We start from the raw sequence: 22,022 nt of genomic DNA, 5'->3' as shown, positions 1-22,022 counted from the left end.
TGTATAGCGCGATTGTTGGTGACCATACGGGCAATAAAAACTTCAATTTATCTTAAGGAGGGTTTAGGGAGGACGGTGCATTCAAGGGTCTGAACCCTAGCCCGGACCAACCAACAGTGGTAGAGCTTGACCAAAAGTTTTTTTTGATTTAATTACTGTTTTCGTCCCTGTGGTTTGTCAAAAATCACTATTTCAGTCCATTAGTTTAAAAATTGCGATTTCAGTCCCTGTGGTTTCACTTTCGTGACCATTTCAGTCCACCAACTTAACTCCATCCATTTATTCTGTTAACTTTGGGTGAAATGACCAAATTGCCCCTATGATTTAATTAAAAAAACGATGGCCATAGGTTTCGAACCCGTGACCTTTGCTTTGAAATGTGATTGTTAAATCAATAGGATATGTATCAAGATTGTGATTGAATTCAAATTGTTTTCCTTATAACATAGCCTATTCATCATCATCATCTTCCCCAAACCTTTCATCTTTATCCATGGCAGCCACCACATCAAAATTAGTGACAACATTACCATGACACCCCTTAATCAAACTCACCAGAACTAAAACCTTCCAATTTCACTTCATTTTCGATCAATTTCACACCCAGAGATGTATAAAAACCAACTGCAAGAGCTCTCATAGAGGAGCTGCTTCAACTCGCCGGAACTACTGCACGACGTTGAGACAAACGGAGCATTCTGCTACTGAGGTTTTGGCGTGTGGCGGAGGTGTGGTGGTGTGTGGCGGAGGTGGTTGTGGTGTGGTGGGGTGGCGGAGTGACGAGGATGGTGGTGGTTAATGGTTACTGTTGCAGCTTTAATTGTGTGGCGGAGGTGGTGGTGCCGTAATTACTATTGCAGTTTCAATTATACGGCAGAGGTGGTGGTGCCAGAATTGAATCGCTGGAGAAGATGGTGGTGTGCGGCGGAGGTGTGGCGTGTGACGGAGGTGTGGTGGTGTGTGATGGGGATGGTGGTGGTGTATGGCGGAGGTGGTTGTGGTGTGGTGGTTGCTATGGATAAAGATGAAAGTTTTGGGGAAGATGATGATGAATAAGCTATGTTATAAGGAAAATAATTTGAATTCAATCACAATCTTGATGCATGGCGTATTGGTTTAACAATCATATTTCAATGCATAGGTCACAGGTTCGAAACCTGTGACTAGCGTTTTTTAATTAAACCGTAGGGGCAATTTGGTCATTTCACCCAAAGTTAACAGAATAAATGGATAGAGTTAAGTTGGTGGACTGAAATGGTTACGAAAGTGAACCCACAGGGACCAAAATCGTAATTTTTAAACTAATGGACTGAAATAGTGATTTTTGACAAACCATAGGGACGAAAAAAGTAATTAACTCTTTTTTTTTTTTGGGGGGGGGGGGTGGGGGGGAGTCATGGAATCCAATTTATATATTGTATAAATATTTAGGCAACATAATTGGGGGGGGGGGGAGGGGGATCATTTATAATTTTAAAATTTTTGGATGAAAAAATGAAAATTTTACATTTCTAACCGAAACATTGGATGGGGGCGGGTGCATCCCCAGTTTCCACTAAGCTCCTCCCCTGCAACCAATACCCGTCATGTCAAATTTTGCTCAAATTATCTATCAGCTAGTAAACATTACGACATCTACCCATGTCATAAGCTATTTTATTATTTTTTAATTTAAAAAAAGTTAAATTTTTCATCCAATTAAAACCCATCCACCAACCGCAAGGTACCAACCCGTGCACTAGCACGCCTGCTGGCTAACTGAACCCGTCTTGCCTACCCTTGAGGGGGGGGGGGGGGGTGGCGGCGGTCTTCTGGCCCTGGCCCTAGTTCGACCCTTAATCTCCTACCCGTGAAGTGCCCCTTCCTCCCTTAAAGTATCGAATTTACGTTCTGAATTTCTATTTTTATGTATACTTATTCACTATTTTTTTTTCTATATTTATTTTTTTGTTTTCTAAAGTTCAAACGATGAGAAAATATGTTTTTCTTCATATTTCTGTCATCATAATATATGATTGAGTTTAATATCCATACCTGTGTTGTATTCTTGTAAATTATTACTTACAAAAATATCTATTATTTCCAATACCAAAAATTATTACAAGAAGAGATCACAATTCAATTTCTTGCATTATAGTTGCTTCAACAAAAAACCAAAACAAAGCACTACATGAAAACAAAGAGCAAACAAAATAAACTCACCGAATAAGACGGAGTCTGATGATGAAGTGTTATAGCGAACAACACAGACTAACCCAATTCGAGAGGTATCAAATCTTTGCTGGAATCTCATCGGAGGTAACCTACTCATCAGATCAGCATGACTCGTCAGATTAAGGTTCATGGACAACCGATCTAACCAAATAGCCAACATGCGAGAGAAAAGAGAAAAGGGCTAATCGGAAATTACGAGAACTTGATCGGAACCCTAGCCGGGAAACCCTAGACTCAACAACTTCGTTTCTGTGGGTTTCTGTGGGTATGAGGCGAGCACGCGTGGGCAGGGCAGGCTCTTGGGCCGGCCAACCCGTGCCGTCGCTCAAGACCCAAATTTTTAAAGGGTCCGAAAAGTTTTTATAAGTTTATATATATATACTAAATTATATATTTAATATATGCATCCATTTATTATGTAAAAAAACGTTTGTTGTGGAGTGGAAAAGCTATTTCAAGATAAAGAAAAGGTCTTTAAGTTCAAGTCTCGGCTCCACCATCAAGGTTTTATTTTTTTTAAATCATTTCCACTTGACCACAATTTTTGGGCCCAATTTTTTTTTCCGCTCCAGGCCTAACTTTTTTTAAAGTTCTCGGGGACGGCTCTGCGCGTGGGGTCGTTTGCCGGAGATTCACCGGCTCCGGATCTCTCTCTATTGTCTTCCGCATCTGTCTTTCTCACATTTCTCTAAGTGCCTGTATATCTTTTTTGAGAAGATGGGAAGAAATTAAGCAGGGTGAAACACGCGCACAATAATAAGCCATGTAAGGTTTTTTTTTACTGTTCATTTTCACTCTTCTTTTAATAGATATTAATATTAATATTAATATTAATTTCCATTGTGGATCTCACTGGAGTCTCCCCCTTAGCTGGTTTAAGAGAATGCGGGTTTGTAGTAGGACAAGCTATAAGGAAAGCGAAATCTAAAAAGGTGGATAAACACGTTAAAGCATGTGCTGATAACCAACATGCATTTGTCCCCTTCGCCTTCGACACCTTTGGCTCCTTAGCTCCAGAAGCTATCCGTTTGTTGACTAGGGTCCAAAAGATTGTCCACGGCAGTTGCTCATCAACAGGGGGGCAGGGGTTTGTCTTTAATAGGCTAGGGTTTGCTATTCAGAAAGGGGTGGCGGCGCAGCTTGTTGCTCGCTTACATGCGATATTGATGTAACTCAGCCAGTATTTTATATTAATCATGTTTATGTAATTATTGTTTAATTAAAAAAAATTGTTCTTGTTGTTTAATATATGAATTTTTGAATTAATTTAATTCTATTATCTCAGAATGAAACTGATCGATCACTTTCTTGCATTATCACTGATTCACTGTCCTCTCGACAAATAAGAAGGAACAAAAAACCATATATTCATAGTTTCGAGACCTACTCCATTATGTCACCCGTAACCCACTAGGCTGCCTACATATGTGTCGAGGAGAGAGGACAGATTGGGTCGGGTCGGGTCGCTCTTACTCAAGGGCGTGCCCATGGGAGAGAAGGCCCGATTTCACATGGGTGGTATGCAATAGTGAATAACTGGATGGTGCGAATTGTAACACAAATGAGGAAAAACATGGCTTTTCTACTTCAGTTTTACTCATGTACAATTTTATTTTGGTCTTCAAAAGTACATGGGATTTGTTTCTAAGGGTGATCTTTTTTATCCGCATAGGCATTGGCTTCTTCTGGCGGGGGGCAACACTTTCGACAACGGTATATTCCACGGACACAACATCCATGACTACACCCAAATCCACCATGGTGGCCGCCACGACCAATCCGGTCCTGGCCGTCATCGCTTGCTTGTTCTACCTTCTCCGTAGCTCTATTCGCTTTTGCTTAATTGAGAAAATAAAACGTTAGATTAGTAACTGTTTACATTTTAAAATACGTATAATTAACGCAAAATAAATATCTTTGGAAATGAACACGAACTCTGATTTGGGATCTCATGCTGTGATGCCTCGACGGCCAAAGCGTAGGAAATGAGAAGAAGAAGAAGTGCTAAAACCAAATTGATCTTCTTCATCTTATCAGCTTAGAAAATGTAAGTTGTTTACGATGTAAAAGATGGTGAATGTTTGGGCTTCTATTTATAATAAACTGAGGGTTGTGTATGACATCATTGTACATGCATGGTAGATAAAGATAGACTGTTGAGGTTTAATATTGTAGCTTAGTGTTTACAGGGCCGTCTCCGAAAATCTTCAAAAAAAAATTTAGCCCTGTGCGAGTAGAAAAAAACGGGCCCGTATAATATAAAGTTAATAACTCATTTTTATAAAGAAATATAAATATATTTGAGTTAGTATTTATTTGTATACTAGAAAACATAAGAATAAATGAAAAAATGGGTAGATAAAATATAGCTTTTTTTCAAAATATATATATAAAAAATTTAAAATTGTATACAAATAAGTGGATCAAACTTTCGTGTTGCACCAAATGGAAACTTTATTTGTTTCGATGCACTCGATATAGCAAACGAAATAAGAAAACAAGAAAAATATAGTTATAACATGCTCAAAACGTGTTCCATTTATTAGTTTTTTGTATAATAAAAGGAAAAAAAAAACATTGCAAATATTGTTTTATTAAATTTAATTTAAATAATAAACAAAACAAAAAAATGTAAATGATAGAAGTTTTCAGTTTTAAACTAAAAATGAAAACATGAAATTGAATAGGAAAATAAATGCAAAAGCAAAACAACAGAAAAAAAGGAAAATTAAATTGGGACAAAACTAAAAGGAGGAATGGTAATTAAGTAGGCTGACGAGAAGGCTTCTTCGGAAATCAAACTTGACAAATTCTCAACATATACAAAACCAACTTGCTTACGTCATCGGGTAATAGTATTGCTAAGTGGTTGGCCACTTTTGGCGGCCACTTTGACTTTTGTTTTTTTTTCTTTTTTCATATAATAGTTATTTATAGGTGATGCCAAATTACAATTTTATCCCATATGTAAAATTATGATTTCGCCATCGATTTAAAATAAAATTTTGCTTTTGCCTCTTGCTTAAATTTACGATTTTGTCCTCAGTTAAAAAATACAATTTTGCCATCAGTTCAAAATAAAAATATGATTTTGCCCTCAGCTAGAGTCCTGCCAAGTTACAATTTGGTTCCCAGTTTAAAATTACGATTTTGCCCCCAGCTAAAAATTACGATTTCGCCCACAGCTAAAATATTACGATTTTGCCCCCATTTCAAAATAAAAAAAAATGGTTTTGCCCTGAGTTAAAAATTTTATTTTACCTCCATTTTAAAATTACGATTTTACCTCCACTAATTAAAAATTGCCATCTTGCCATCGTTTTTTCCTTTGGCAAAACCATGGTAGTGTTTTATTTTTCTTTCTTGACTTAATTTTGTTTTTATTCATGCCGAACAGCTGCCTAGCACTCGCTAATTGGTCCTGACAAATTATTGTTTTGCCCACTATAAGTTACACGCTTGTCATCGTTTTAGTTAATTTTTTTAATCATAACTATGGTACTGTTTTTTTCTTTAATTGGTTAACTTGATGTGTCTTTTTTTATATTGTGTTATAGGTAGCATGTACAACTAACCGACATAAAGGCGTACATGTTATTAACCTAAGAAATACTCGGTTTAGCGCCCCGCAACGCGGGCGGCGCATAACTCTAGCTGCCTAACACTGGCTCATTAGTCCTGAAAAATTAAAGTTTTGCCCTGAGCTAAAAACTACGGTCTTATCATCGCATTTTTTCATAGCAAAATTATAGTAGTCTTTTTTTAATTGATTGAGAATTATTCGACCATTGCCCCGCAACGCGGGCGGGGCATCTACTAGTTTAATGCAAACTCTCTGAACAGGGAACAGTAACCACCAGACCAATTACCTGTTTGCTTAACTTTTTTTTTTTATATTTCAAAACATATATACACATTTAATATACATAATTTTTCAAAAAAAAAAAAAAAAAAACTTTTTGGGCCCCTAAGGAGTTTGGGCCCTGGGACGTCGTCCACCCTGCACCCTTTCTGGGCCGGCCCTAAGTGTCTACGTCGAGGTTATGTCATTTTCAAAAGGCAGTGACACGTGGTAAAATAAGCATGTGACATAATCCTACTTCTATTTAAACCATGCGTAGTGGTTTCTTAATCTATGCATTTTTTCGTCAAGTGTTCGCCTAAGCCATTTCAGATGGTGAAAATAGTGTAGTTGTTCACCCACCACCTCATTAATTAGTTACTAGTTTAAGTTTCGTGTATTACACGAATATTCTCATAATAAATTATATTATTTAATAGTGTTTAAAGAAATTTTACATAAATTTTTAAATGAAAGAAATGTTTCATTACTAGTTTTGATTTTAATATTAATGAGATGATTATGCTTATTAAATCAAAATTGGTTTAAACTTATTTAGTTAAATCAAATTTTTTTTTAAACTTATGATTAGTTACTGAATTTAAATCTAAATTAAACTCGAAAATTATTTTATACTATACACAATTTGATAAAAAGAATTATAATTTTTTGATAGGTTAGGAAAGATATAAATATTATATTTTCTTTTTAGAGTTAATTGCCAAAATCGTCCCTGAGGTTTGGGTACGTTTGGCATTTTTGTCCAAAATGACCTTTTTGTACCATTTTGCCCCCCACGTTTGGCATTTTTTTTAACATTTTATCCAAGTGACTAACTTAGTTAATTAACACTGTTTAATAATGAGGGGTATGTTTGAAATTTTACATTTATAAGAGGGGTATTTTTGTCTTTTGGCTTTATCATTTTATTTTAATAAAAAAACATTCTTCTTCATCCCTAGTCACCCCACCTGCACCCCCGTAATATTTTGGAGAGAGTTTTGTGAATAAGTTAGTGAGTTTGAGAATGGTAAACGGTATATATATAGGGGAGAGTTCATGAACTCTTTTTATTGCGAAAACTCGAAAACAAAAAAAAAAAAAAGCTTAAAAAACACACCAAATAATTTTATTTACATTTTTTGGTTGTAAATCTATCATTTTTAAAATACATTCTTTTAAATACATTTGTATTACACACATGCAACACTAGGAAAAAACTAAACCCCCACCACCCCCTAAAATCTAAACTCTCCACCCCCACTTCCTAAAAACCTAAAAAGTAAACCTTAAACCTAAGAAAATTTGTTTGTTACAAAAAAATATACTCGAACGAAAGATAATAAAGTTTGTGATTTTATAGTGCATTTAAAAAAATAATAGCATTTGAAGAATATAGAAATGTTTGACAACTTATATATTTTTTCCAATTTTGCCCCTATTTTCATTAAAAAGCTCATTCCTTTTATTAAGGAGAAGTTTTCGAGTTTTCTTACTAATTATGTGGTTTTTTTAATGGAACCCTCCCCTATATATATTTGAGAAATAATTGTATATATTTACTAATAAACTATTCTAGTTTTCAAAGGGATTATATTTTTCAACCTTTATTATTTTATAAATTCTGAAATATATTTCAGCTAAACTTGACACAAGACTTATCTGGATAATTTACTAAATTTATTTGGCTAATTTGTTAATTTATATTGGTAAAACAACTTTATTTTTTACTTTTCCAAATCTTAATTCTTTTGCGGATCTCAAAAGTACATTTTTTTATCGATCACTTTCTTGAATAGTCATGTCTTGTTCACAAATAAGTAGAAATCAAAACCCTACTTTATTTTCATTACCATGCATCTAATATTCTTCGGAGGAGACACATAGAATTATATAACACTAAGGCGGAAAAAGATAGCTTTTCCGTTTCATTTTTATTCATAGTACTTGTATTACATAACCATGTATTGTTTTATTCATAGTCTACTAAAATACATGGATTCGTTCTCGCACTACATATCACTCAGGATCTCTAGGGTTGCGCTTGTTTTTCGGCGAAGGCTTTGGCTTCTTCTGCTGAGTGGCAACATTCATTACAACCGTGATATCCATGGTTACAGCATCCATGATAACAATTATGGCCACCGCCACCACCGCAGCCAGGACCATGGCAGCCACCGCCATTCCAGCTTCCTCCACCATGATCTGCTGGTTCTACCTTATCCCTAACTGCTTTTGCTTCTGCATTAAAGAAATAAAAACATACATTAAATAACTTTAGAAGTGAACACTTATTTTAGGACACATTGAGTACGCATAAGAATACGAACTCTGACTCATGGTCTCATGCTGCGATGCCTCTACGGCCAAAGCGTAGGAGACGAGAAGAAGAAGAAATGCAAAAGCGAAACACGAGTTGATCTTCATTTTCTCAGCTTCAAAAGAAGTAAGTTGTGTTGGTGATGGTGTGAAGATGGTGAATGTTTGGGCTTTGTATATATAGTGAACTCAGGGTTGTGTGTGAACATTTGTGCATGCATGGGATTGTCAAACTGTCACTGACACTTAAATCTTAATAGTAATTTTATATTGGACTTTAGGCTTTCGATTGATGAGAATGCATACGGTAACTCGGTGTCTCGATTGAGGCTGTGGCAGGTGTCTTGATGTAGTGACAGGTGTGATCAAGGTGTTTGAGTCAAACCTTTAAAGTGTTTAAGTCAAACCTTTCGACTGTTGTTTTTGTATTTTACGTTCGTAATTATCGTCCCGAACTATGAAAACTATGAAAACTATAGCTGCGCATAGAAGAATTCGGATTAAGTTAAAAAAAAAGTATATATTATTTTGAAAATAAAGAATTTACAAAAGTTATTCATATATAAGAGAATTCAAATAAAATGTTATATATAAAACTAAAGATAAAATGTTATTTGTTTCATAGCATATTAATATAAGAAACGTTATTTATAAAATAAAAATAAGACCCTATAAAACAAACATCATTAACTATAAAACATTATATATAAAAGAGTAAATTACAAAAACCGTCCTTTATGTTGACACTATATTGCAAAGTGTGTTCTTTATCTTAAAAAAATATAAAAAAACGTACTCGATATTTGCAAACCCCTACACCTTATGTCTTTTATCTCTAATTTAGTTATTTTTCATTGTTAAGTAGGTGTGAAATGACCTAAATACCTTTCCTGTTAAATAAATAATTAAAAAGTTAAAAGAAATATAATTAATAGAGTAAACTGCAATTTTACCCCCTGGGGTTAGGGGTCATTGGCATGTCTACCCCCCTAAGGAAATAATTGCAATTTTACCCCCTACTGTTTGGTGTTATGTTGCAACCTTACCCACTGCCGTCAGTCAACAGTTATTTGACTGTTATAGGCAGGGGTATTTTGGTAATCTTACCCTATATTTATTTATAATTATTATTATTATTTATTTATAAAGTCAAATTAGAATCATCTTCTTCAAATAACTCACTGTACTGCATTTCTTATACTTCATATTAGGGTTTTCATAAAATGAAATCTCAAATCATCATCACCTCCACAGAAATCTCAAGAACAACAGCAGCAACAACGTCTGCACATCCCAAATTGATAATATTCTTCCCTAGTTATAACAACCCTCGGTAAAACCGACACTTATCATAATAATTCCGACACCCTAATATATATATTAATATGTCATTATATGTACCCCGTATGTGAAAACCGAGCCCCGAAAATAGAGTATACTATATAAAATAAATAAAAACAAAAATTTGTTAAACTGAGGCGGGCCGCGTAGGGCCTCACCTCAAGCTCATGCGGGCCGCGCGAATGTGAAACCAGACTTCGCCAAAACCATAAGTTTAGGCGGGCCGCGTACAAGTTTGGTTAAGTCCATGCGGGCCGCGAGCCTCCTGAATTGTGGCATGACCCGGAGCCGACACGTGTCATCATCGTGTCGAAGCTAGTAGGTGATCCGGACAAGCTACGTCGGTAAAACCGACACTTATCATAATAATTCCGACACCCTAATATATATATTAATATGTCATTATATGTACCCCGTATGTGAAAACCGAGCCCCGAAAATAGAGTATACTATATAAAATAAATAAAAACAAAAATTTGTTAAACTGAGGCGGGCCGCGTAGGGCCTCACCTCAAGCTCATGCGGGCCGCGCGAATGTGAAACCAGACTTCGCCAAAACCATAAGTTTAGGCGGGCCGCGTACAAGTTTGGTTAAGTCCATGCGGGCCGCGAGCCTCCTGAATTGTGGCATGACCCGGAGCCGACACGTGTCATCATCGTGTCGAAGCTAGTAGGTGATCCGGACAAGCTACGCTTTGACCGCCTGTTGACGCGGGCCGCGTAAGGCCTAGCCTTACTTCACGCGGGCCGCGAGGATGTCCGATTTCACAACTATAAATAGGAGGCAACGGGAGTTCAGTCTGCTCGTTCAATTTTCGTTTCTCAAATCACAATTTCTGTAGGGAGTTATTATAGCCGGGCATTATACCCCCTAAATTAGCGAGGTTCTGCTACGATGTAAGTATTATAACCCCTGGAGACGTATTAGATACGCTGCCCGATTGATCTAGGGTTCCGTAACGGCTGTCGTGGTTCTGCCCGACGTAGTCGTTGGAATGCCGTCTCGGGGAGGGTATTACTAATGTTAAAATGGGTTATTATACTAACACACGTGCATTTGTGTAAATTATAGATATTCACCAGGAAATCATAAAGGAAAACCCTAAAATAGCAATGTGAGTAATCTCCTTTTTACCAACTGTTTTTACAAAACCTTAAATGTTTTACAATGCAATTTAGCAGTGATTGAGTCTTTGTAATTCTACAATTACTGCCGGTATGTTGGGGTTTTGTATACAAAATGTGAGTAACGTTACCATTGGACGAAGAGTTAGCCAATGGGTAATATGACCCTCAGTCAGACGTGACACTACTGAATGAGTAATTGGGTAGATGGAAACATTGTAATCGCCCTCAATACTGTCTAAACTAAATTCATATTTCTTGATTAAACTGAGATTCATTCACCAGTATTTTCCACTGACAAAACCTTTTTAAAACGCGTTTCAGGTAACAAAATGTGAAAGCCAAACTAGAAGCCAGCTGGACAGCACTGAAGGCTTGGAAAAGTGGCTATAAAAGTTACCTAAATAAAAGAAAACGTTTATTTCAATAAAGTGGGATTTATCCCTGTAATTCAGTGTGTAATAAAAACTTGGGTTTCACCCATGTGTTTGATATTATAAAATAAGGTGGTTTACTCTGATTTAAACATTTCCAAACTACGGTCCTGATGAAATTTCCGCTGCCAAATAAATTAATAACGTGATACCACCGCAACTGGCTCACGGCCGCCCGTTCCCGGAATCGAGGGATCGGGGTTGTGACAGGAGGTGGTATCAGAGCTATGCCACTGATTCAGCCACAGAAGTGTTCTGCTGACATCAAAATTCAAAGTGTTAGGAAATAAATTATGGAAATAAGTGTATAATTGTATTTCTTGCTATGTGTTATCTGACTATTTGTTAGTTTACAGTATGAGTGACCAAGGACCTTCTGACGCCTATCGTCAACTGTCTGGTTCGCCTAGGAGCGAAGGCACCTCCTCTTCTCAGCCTGCCCTCTCAGGGTATTCTGCTGACACAGAAGAAGGGATCTTTGTGTTTAAGGCTCAGTCTGAAGAGCCATTTCCTCAGAAAAAGAGGGGATGGTTCAGTAGGGGAGCGCACGAGCGTAGGAAAAGAATGAAAAAGTTACAAGAACAGCGAGTGTTAGCCGCAGCAAAAAGAGAAACTGATGCTTATAATCAGGATATGCTCAATAGGGGTATCGCTAATATCCATATTTTAGCAACCACTGCTGCTGACCCAAACCTGGAACAAATGCTAGCACCACAACCACAAAATCCTGATCAACCCATGGAAGTAGAAGACCAGATAGAAATGCCTGATTACAACCCGGAGGAGATACCTAGGGTACCTGCACCTGATCCTCTAGACCCAAACAATTACGACCCCTGGTGGGACGATGTTAGGGACTACGTGCAACAAAACCCAATACAGGAAAATGTGCCAATACCCAACTTAGGAGCTTATCCAGGGTTAGATCCTCAAGATCCCTATAACATTAGTGATGCATACGTTAGGGAAATTTTAGAGAACCCATATCCTTACCAGGCTCCGTATCAGGAACCCGTACCTCAGTTTCCAAACCCAGTCCTAGAACCTGCACCCCCAATGAGTGCAGAAAATGTCCAGGAACTTAGGACTTTTGGGGAGGAAATTTTAGAAAGCAGTGATCGAATGCGACAGGTGGGAGAGCGTCTCGTCTGGAAGTACGACGAGCGCAATATGGATTTCTGGATGAATCCATATCAGTGAATGTGATGACAAGACGGTAGTAATAATAATAATAATATAACAATATATGTGTGTATGTGTTAGAAAAAAAAAACTACGGATGCATACTATTAGTATTGTAGCTTTACATTTCAGTCGGTACTGTAAATTTTTATTTCTGTACTGGTGTGTATTGATGCATACTATATAAATAGAGTAAATGTCGCAATGCTCGACGCTTTTGGTTAAAAAAATGCGTGTCATGTGATTGGCTATATATAAATATTATTTGTGATATTAATATTTGGTAAATGTCTAAAATTCAGATGGCCGACGCGGGAAATCAAGAAAATCTGAATAACGATAACCAGAGTAACATTAACGTGGTTAATGAGAATTCGGACAATAATAACAACGGAAACCAAATGGATAATAGTGCCGTTCAGCATATTGTGGCACAGGGAATTATAGATGCAATGCCATTTATTATTCAAACAGTTCAGGAAGCGAATAATAAAAGTAAGCATAGCAGTAAGCGACCAACTGAACCAGAAAACAGCGTGAACAATGGACCCATACTTCAAGCGCCCGTTCCCAAAAGAAGAAGAACCATGCCACATGGTTGTTCTTACAAGGAATTCTGGTCCTGCAAACCAATAGAATTCTCGGGCAATGAAGGACCCATTGCAGCTTTACGCTGGATAGAGAAAACTGAGGCAGTTCTGAAAATAAGCAAGTGTGCTGAAGAAGATAAAATAATGTTTGCTTCAAATCTGTTTAAAAATGCAGCCTTAGAATGGTGGAACACTATCCTCCAATCCAGAGGAAGTGATAGGATTTATAATATGGAATGGGAAGAATTCAAGAACATGGTAGAAAGGAAATTCTGCCCTCCCAATGAAAAAGAACAGATAGCAAATAAGTTCCTAAATCTTAGAATGACGGGGGTAGACAGTAAAGGTTACACTACCACATTCTTTGAATATGCTAGGATGGTACCAACCCTTGCATCACCAGAACCAGTGTTAATCTCCCGTTATATCTGGGGATTAATTGGGGAAATTAGGCATGTAGTCAAGGCAGCTAGACCTCAAACCATAGAAGAAACTGTAGAACTAGCCAATACCTTGACAGATGAGTTAATCCGTACTAGGGAAGAAGATCAGAGGAAAAACTTATCCCAAAGGCTTACCCAAGAATTCCGTTCTAAGAATTTCAACCGTAGGAATGTAGGTTCTACATCTGCACCTTATTGCAAGTATTGCAAAAGGAAGCATTCTGGAAAATGCTCCATATACTGCAATTTCTGCAAAATCTCAGGTCACAAGGAAGAAGATTGCAGGAAGAAAGCCAATAGCAGGGTATGCTTCAACTGTGGGGAACCAGGTCATATTAAGACAAACTGCCCAAAATTGACCCCAGCTGCAAACAACCAGAACACTAGAAATGCTAGAGCATTTGTTTTGACTGCAGACGAAGCCAAGATGATCCCAGACGTCATTGCTGGTACGTTTTTAGTTAATGATATTTTTGCTAAAGTATTATTTGACTCTGGTGCAAACCAAAGTTTTATTAATACTTCATTTTGCAAACTCCTAAATCAATCATTAACTAAACTACCACAAGAATGTCTAGTGGAAACCGCAAATGGAGAAACTGTTATGGCAAACCTTTACCCAATGAATCTGGTTGGATTTGATGTAGTATTAGGAATGGATTGGTTAATAGCCAATAAAGCCAGTATTTTATGTGATCAAAAGACAATTCAATTAAAATCACCAAGAGGTGAAAAGATCTCAATTAAAGGAGATAAACCTTTTAGATCCACTAAATTCATCTCTGTGATGAAAACTGCAAGTTGTATAAGAAAAGGATCTATAGTGTATTTGATTTCAATAATCACTAACACTAAAGGAAAAGAATTAAAAGATATCCCAGTAGTATCCCAATTTTCAGATGTCTTTCCAGAAGAATTGCCAGGACTACCGCCAGACAGGGAAGTCGAATTCAGAATTCACCTATTACCAGGAACAGCACCAATTGCTAAAGCACCTTACCGTTTAGCACCCGCTGAAATGCAAGAACTGAAGAAACAATTAGACGAATTATTGGAAAAAGGATTTATACAACCAAGTTCATCGCCATGGGGAGCACCAATATTATTTGTCAAGAAAAAGGACGGATCGATGCGTATGTGCATTGACTACCGTGAATTGAACAAAGTCACGATTAAGAATCGGTACCCATTACCGAGGATCGATGATTTGTTTGATCAACTTCAAGGAGCTCGATTTTTCTCTAAAATCGATTTAAGATCAGGATATCATCAATTAAAGGTACAGGAAGAGGATATTCCTAAAACCGCATTCAGAACAAGGTATGGTCATTATGAATTTACTGTCATGCCATTTGGTTTAACCAATGCCCCAGCCGCATTTATGGACATGATGAACCGAATATGTAAGCCATATTTGGATAAATTCATATTTGTCTTCATAGATGATATTCTCATTTATTCTAAAAGCAAAGAAGAGCATGCAAAGCACTTGCACGTACTTTTAAGTTTATTAAGAAAAGAAAAGCTTTATGCTAAGTTTTCAAAATGCGAGTTTTGGTTAGAACAAGTGCAATTTCTCGGACATTTGGTGAATCATGAAGGAATTCATGTAGATCCAACAAAGATCGAAGCAATTACTAAATGGAAAACCCCTGAGTCACCAACTGAGGTTAGAAGTTTCTTAGGATTGGCCGGTTATTATAGAAGATTTATTCGAGATTTTTCTAGAATAGCCATTCCTTTAACTAAGTTAACCTGTAAATCTGTTAAGTTTGAATGGGGACCAAAACAAGAAGAAGCCTTTAGAATCCTTAAGCAAAGATTAACCCATACACCCATACTAGCATTACCAGAAGGAACTGAAGACTTTGTAATCTTTTGTGACGCTTCTAAGTTAGGTTATGGATGCGTATTGATGCAACGTCAAAAGGTTATAGCTTATGCATCTAGACAACTTAAGAGTCATGAAGGAAATTATTCGACCCATGATTTGGAATTAGGAGCCATAATTTTTGCCCTTAAAATTTGGAGACATTATCTTTATGGTAGTAAGTTTACCATATTCACTGATCATAAAAGTTTAAGATATGTTTTCGGGCAAAAAGAGTTGAATATGAGACAAAGACGTTGGATGGAATTGCTTAGTGATTATGACTGCGATATTCAGTATCATGCAGGAAAAGCCAATGTGGTGGCTGACGCTTTAAGTCGAAAATATTATGAAAAACCAAAAAGAATACATTCTCTTAAATTAAATCTGCAAGTAGATTTAAACGAACAGATTAGAAAAGCACAAGAATCAGTAATCAAGGAAGATACTGAAAAACTAAAGGGAATGATTAAGGAATTAGAACAAGGAACGGATGGAATTTGGAGGTTCCATAAAAAGAGAATGTGGATACCTAAATTAGGAAATTTACGTCACTGTATATTAGAAGAAGCCCATAAATCTAAATATACGATGCATCCAGGAAGTGATAAAATGTACCAGGATTTAAGGAAAAATTTCTGGTGGATAGGAATGAAAAAGGATATAGCAGCTTATGTTTCTAAATGTTTAACTTGCTCACAAGTTAAAGCTGAACACCAGAAACCCTCAGGTTTATTACAACAATTAGAAATACCAGTTTGGAAGTGGGAATTGATAACAATGGATTTTGTTACCAAATTGCCTAAAACAAGGAAAGGAAATGATACAATCTGGGTGATTGTAGATAGGTTAACCAAGTCAGCTCATTTCTTACCAATAAAGGAAACCTTTAGTATGGAACAATTAGCCAAATTGTATGTAAATGAAATCGTTTCTTTACATGGCATACCTTTATCAATTGTTTCTGATAGAGATAGCCGTTTTACTTCTCATTTTTGGTCAAGTTTTCAAAGAGCAATGGGAACTAAGCTAAACCTAAGCACCGCTTATCACCATCAAACGGACGGACAAAGCGAAAGAACAATTCAGACGATGGAGGACATGCTTAGAGCTTGTGTAATTGATTTCGGAGGTAATTGGGACGAACACTTACCTTTGATAGAATTTTCTTATAATAACAGTTATCACACAAGTATCAATGCTGCACCATTCGAAGCACTTTATGGACGAAAGTGCAGAACCCCAGTCTGTTGGGCAGAAATTGGAGAAAAGCAACTATCTGGACCCGAGATAGTACAAGAAACAACCGATAAAATTATTCAAGTCAAGGAACGACTGAAAGCAGCACGTGATCGACAAAAGAGTTATGCCGATAATAGACGTAAACCCTTAGAATTTCAAGAAGGAGATAAAGTATTGTTGAAAGTTTCACCCTGGAAAGGAGTGGTAAGATTCATCAAAAGAGGAAAGCTAAGTCCCAGGTATATTGGACCTTTTGAAATTATCCGAAGAATAGGACCTGTAGCTTATCAGCTACGACTGCCAGAGGAAATGGCAGGAATACATGATGTGTTTCATGTATCCAATCTTAAAAAGTGTTTAGCTGACAAATCACTCGTAGTACCTCTCAAAGATATAGAGATAAATGAGCAACTCAAGTTTGTGGAGAGGCCTCTACAAATTGAAGATAGGAAATTAAGAATCTCAAACATAAAAGACTAGTTCTGGTCAAAGTGAAATGGAATTCCAAAAGAGGACCCGAGTACACATGGGAACTTGAATCGGAAATGAAAAAGAAATATCCACACTTGTTCCAGTAGATCTCGAGGACGAGCTCTAAAACAAGGTGGGGAGGATATAACAACCCTCGGTAAAACCGACACTTATCATAATAATTCCGACACCCTAATATATATATTAATATGTCATTATATGTACCCCGTATGTGAAAACCGAGCCCCGAAAATAGAGTATACTATATAAAATAAATAAAAACAAAAATTTGTTAAACTGAGGCGGGCCGCGTAGGGCCTCACCTCAAGCTCATGCGGGCCGCGCGAATGTGAAACCAGACTTCGCCAAAACCATAAGTTTAGGCGGGCCGCGTACAAGTTTGGTTAAGTCCATGCGGGCCGCGAGCCTCCTGAATTGTGGCATGACCCGGAGCCGACACGTGTCATCATCGTGTCGAAGCTAGTAGGTGATCCGGACAAGCTACGCTTTGACCGCCTGTTGACGCGGGCCGCGTAAGGCCTAGCCTTACTTCACGCGGGCCGCGAGGATGTCCGATTTCACAACTATAAATAGGAGGCAACGGGAGTTCAGTCTGCTCGTTCAATTTTCGTTTCTCAAATCACAATTTCTGTAGGGAGTTATTATAGCCGGGCATTATACCCCCTAAATTAGCGAGGTTCTGCTACGATGTAAGTATTATAACCCCTGGAGACGTATTAGATACGCTGCCCGATTGATCTAGGGTTCCGTAACGGCTGTCGTGGTTCTGCCCGACGTAGTCGTTGGAATGCCGTCTCGGGGAGGGTATTACTAATGTTAAAATGGGTTATTATACTAACACACGTGCATTTGTGTAAATTATAGATATTCACCAGGAAATCATAAAGGAAAACCCTAAAATAGCAATGTGAGTAATCTCCTTTTTACCAACTGTTTTTACAAAACCTTAAATGTTTTACAATGCAATTTAGCAGTGATTGAGTCTTTGTAATTCTACAATTACTACCGGTATGTTGGGGTTTTGTATACAAAATGTGAGTAACGTTACCATTGGACGAAGAGTTAGCCAATGGGTAATATGACCCTCAGTCAGACGTGACACTACTGAATGAGTAATTGGGTAGATGGAAACATTGTAATCGCCCTCAATACTGTCTAAACTAAATTCATATTTCTTGATTAAACTGAGATTCATTCACCAGTATTTTCCACTGACAAAACCTTTTTAAAACGCGTTTCAGGTAACAAAATGTGAAAGCCAAACTAGAAGCCAGCTGGACAGCATTGAAGGCTTGGAAAAGTGGCTATAAAAGTTACCTAAATAAAAGAAAACGTTTATTTCAATAAAGTGGGATTTATCCCTGTAATTTAGTGTGTAATAAAAACTTGGGTTTCACCCATGTGTTTGATATTATAAAATAAGGTGGTTTACTCTGATTTAAACATTTCCTAACTACGGTCCTGATGAAATTTCCGCTGCCAAATAAATTAATAACGTGATACCACCGCAACTGGCTCACGGCCGCCCGTTCCCGGAATCGAGGGATCGGGGGTTGTGACACTAGTGGTGACTGACTGGTGTCGGATCCCATCATCTGTTCTTTACATAATAATCATTCCTCTTCAAATCTCACTGTAGATCCATCATCTTCTTCATCAAAAACCTAGGGTTTATACTCTCTACTTTCGATCTGCTCGATCTGTGATATTATCCGCTTCGATCTGTCGTGTTATCGATTATTAGATATTTAGATCCAAATGGATGCGATTGAAGAACTGAATCAGCTTGCGGACTCGATGCGGCAAGCTGCGGCAAGCTGCGACTCTGCTTAACGATGAAGATGTTGACGAAAACAACAGCAGCAACAACGGCGGCGAAGATGGTGATGGGATGTTTATAGCCAAAAAATAACTTGTTATAAAATGTGCAGGTATGATCGAACTTATGAAGCTCTTGAAATGCTGGAAAGACTACCTTATGAAGGTGTTTATTTGGACAAATCTAGTTATAGGATTGTGCTGAATTCTCTATGCAAGTTGGGATATTTGCGGAAAGCAACAGAGTTGGTTGGTGTGATGGCGAGCAGGGGATTCCTCCCTCATTTTGCTACATCGAACGAGTGTGTGGAGTCGGCGCAGATGGGGTTTAACCCTGAACCGCGTGTGTGGAGTCGGCTCGTGGAGGTAATATGTAGGGAAAGAATGTTGCTCTCTACATTTGAACTCGTTGATGTATTGACAAAAGGAACCACAGATGGTGGGAACAGAGAAGGATTTAGAACTATGACAAGTGAAAGTAGCATTTGAAGTTGATGTGTTTATGAAATGCAACTTTTGAGTTATCAAGTTCTACTAAAGAAAAGTTGCTTGATTTGTCTATTGTGCCATTTTGTTGCAGATAAAAAGAGATGAGATTTATGTGAATTGGAGTGAAAGTTGAAGACCCATGAAGGATTTAGGTGTAATGAAAGGTGGAAGAGTGAGATTTGGATCTTGAGAGGTTAATGGCGGTGGCAGTGGTGGTACCCGGTTGAGAGTGTTGGAGGGTGGTGGCTGGAGGTGGTTGAGGGTGGTGGCTGGAGGTGGCAGTGGTGGTTGTGGTGGTGAATGGCGGTGGCAGTGGTTGCAGGGGGTAATGTTGTGTCTTAACACAAAGTACAAGGGGTAATAACAAAGGACAAATTAGTAATTTACCAGTGGGGGGTAATTGTGCGACTTAACACGAATGTTGGGGGTAAAATGGAAGGGTAATATAGTCATTTCAACTTAGAGTTAACAGATCTGTTATTGACTTTGACGCTGGGGGGTAAGGTTGCGACATAACAGCAAACAGTGGGGGGTAAAATTGCAATTATTTCCTTAGGGGGGTAGACATGCCAATGACCCCTAACCTCAGGGGGTAAAATTGCAGTTTACTCTAATTAATATTTAAAAATTCATGTGAGACCCACCACCCACCCCACCCACTTCATCATCAATTCATCACTAATCTTCACCATCTCTACCTTTCACCACCACCTCATCCCGTCGGAAAAACGCCACCACCTCACCCTCTCACCATCATCTTCAACCTCATCCACCACTGTCACCATCACCTCACTAGAAATGTTGTTGTCGGGATTAACCCAGAACCACCAGCGTCGCAAATGCAATCATGAAGTTATCACTGGGGAAGCTTGGGCGCAAACAAACGTACTATTTCTTCACGATTTGATACATATTTCATCGGTTGACTGTTCGATTTAATTACATATACAATCATGAAGTCATCACTGGGAAGCTTGGGCGCAAATTAATGAGCTTGAGAGATCATCGGCCTTTTGCCCTGATTGATGAGCTTGCTCTGGCGTCGAAGGTAGGGTTTCTGTTTCGAAATGTTTTTGGTTTGAATTTTTTGTTAATTGCAAATGAGTCCTAGGGTTTGGTGTTGATTAACGGTTAATAGTACGTTTATTTCTGCTTTGATTATGAAGTGTAACCGTGCAATGTGATGAATTTTAAATTTTAATACTGAATAATATTTTTGGAAGATGAATTGCTAGAAAGTCGAATTTGTTTTTGTAATTTGAGGTTAATTAGTTTGAAATTATGCTGTAAATTGAAGAGTAAGCTGCCATTGGTGAGGATAAGCAATGTTGCTAGGGTTTACACAATGCTAGGGTTCATTTTGATTTGTTTTTATTTTTTCAGGATATGTAAGATATGAGAACCTGTTATTGATGGATTATTATCTGCAGCTGCTGCAACCGTAAATAGTATATATGGTAAGTGTTGGACTTAATTTGTGTTATATTTTGCTGCATTAAAATTAGGTTTAATGAAGTGAAATAGAAGGTCATTAGAAGTTATTGCCTTAAACCTGGAATTGTGGTTGTAAAATGTGACGTGGTTGACGACTGATAGCTAGTTGATTAGATTTGTTTTGAAAGTCATCCAGAACGATTTTGGTAATAGTTTGTAATTTTACTTGCATTTGCTTCTTTAATTAGATCATAATGATTTATCTGAAAGTGATGACAGTGGTGGATGAGGTTGAAGATGATGGTGAGAGGGTGAGGTGGTGGCGTATTTCCGGCAGGATGAGACGGTGGTGGTGGTGGTGAAGATTGGGGAAGATGAAGAGGGTGGGGTGAGTGGTGGGTCCCATATGAATTTTTAAATATTAATTATATTTCTTTTAACTTTTTAGTTATTTTTTTAATAGTAAGGGTATTTAGATCATTTCACAGCCACTTAACAATGAAAAATAACTAAGTTATGGATAAAGGACATAATGTGTAGGGTTTTGCAAACATCGAGTACGATTTTTGTACGTTTTGAAGATAAACGATACACTTTGCAATCTATGGTCAACATAAAGGACGATTTTTGTAATTTACTCTTTAAAAAATAAAAATAACTAATATATCCTCTTGGCGTTACAATAGATTCTTCCTCCACACCAAATTCGTCCTCCTTTCCCTTGCCAGACACATAACTACCAAGTAATGAGCTTTAACAACATTTTTACGACACTTGATTTTAAAAGAATTTACTCTTAGTATTTCTTTCTAAACAGGTTATTTCTTCCAAAAAACGGCATTTATTCTTGTAATTTGTGGTGGTGAAAGATGGAAGTTTTTCAATACTGTTGTTGAGTTATACCTTTTAATTGTTTGGATTTTTACATATTTTCCCTTTTAAGCTGTCTTATTACGTATTTTCCTACACCAAAAAAAAATAATAATAAAATAAACCAATTACATATTTCCTCTCCTTAACCCATATATATTGCATATTTCCCATTTTCATTAAAATGACTCTTATTTATGACTATTTTACCCTTAATGAACTATTAGATGAATATTTACATATTTCCCCATTCTAATATAATCAATTAATTACATATTTACCCAATAGTATCACCCCAATTCTTCTACTTGTTAATCT

The 22,022-nt window shown here is 37.3% G+C and overlaps 1 protein-coding gene across 1 annotated transcript; it reads right to left on the bottom strand.

Moving 5' to 3' along the window:
* Nucleotides 1-7,944: 7,944 nt before the first annotated feature.
* On the bottom strand, nucleotides 7,945-8,533 carry LOC110935334 (glycine-rich protein 3 short isoform-like). Its single transcript, XM_022177751.2, has 2 exons — nucleotides 8,386-8,533; nucleotides 7,945-8,296 (listed from the first exon to the last, which is right to left on the bottom strand). Exons 1-2 carry the CDS (start codon nucleotides 8,480-8,482, stop codon nucleotides 8,088-8,090), a joined length of 306 nt encoding a protein of 101 aa, XP_022033443.1. The 5' UTR covers nucleotides 8,483-8,533; the 3' UTR covers nucleotides 7,945-8,087.
* Nucleotides 8,534-22,022: the final 13,489 nt, after the last annotated feature.

This window comes from Helianthus annuus, chromosome 4, assembly GCF_002127325.2.
Source record: "Helianthus annuus cultivar XRQ/B chromosome 4, HanXRQr2.0-SUNRISE, whole genome shotgun sequence".
NCBI classification, from domain to species: Eukaryota; Viridiplantae; Streptophyta; class Magnoliopsida; order Asterales; family Asteraceae; genus Helianthus; species Helianthus annuus.
This window is presented reverse-complemented; position numbering and strand designations above follow the sequence as displayed.

Excerpts from the sequence above, each read along its gene's own strand:
- LOC110935334 (XM_022177751.2), bottom strand. The coding sequence starts at position 8,482 with ATGAAGATCAACTCGTGTTTCGCTTTTGCATTTCTTCTTCTTCTCGTC. Across the intron at positions 8,297-8,385 it reads GCATGAGACCATGAGTCAGA|AAGCAAAAGCAGTTAGGGAT; the intron begins GTTCGTATTCTT and ends TCTTTAATGCAG.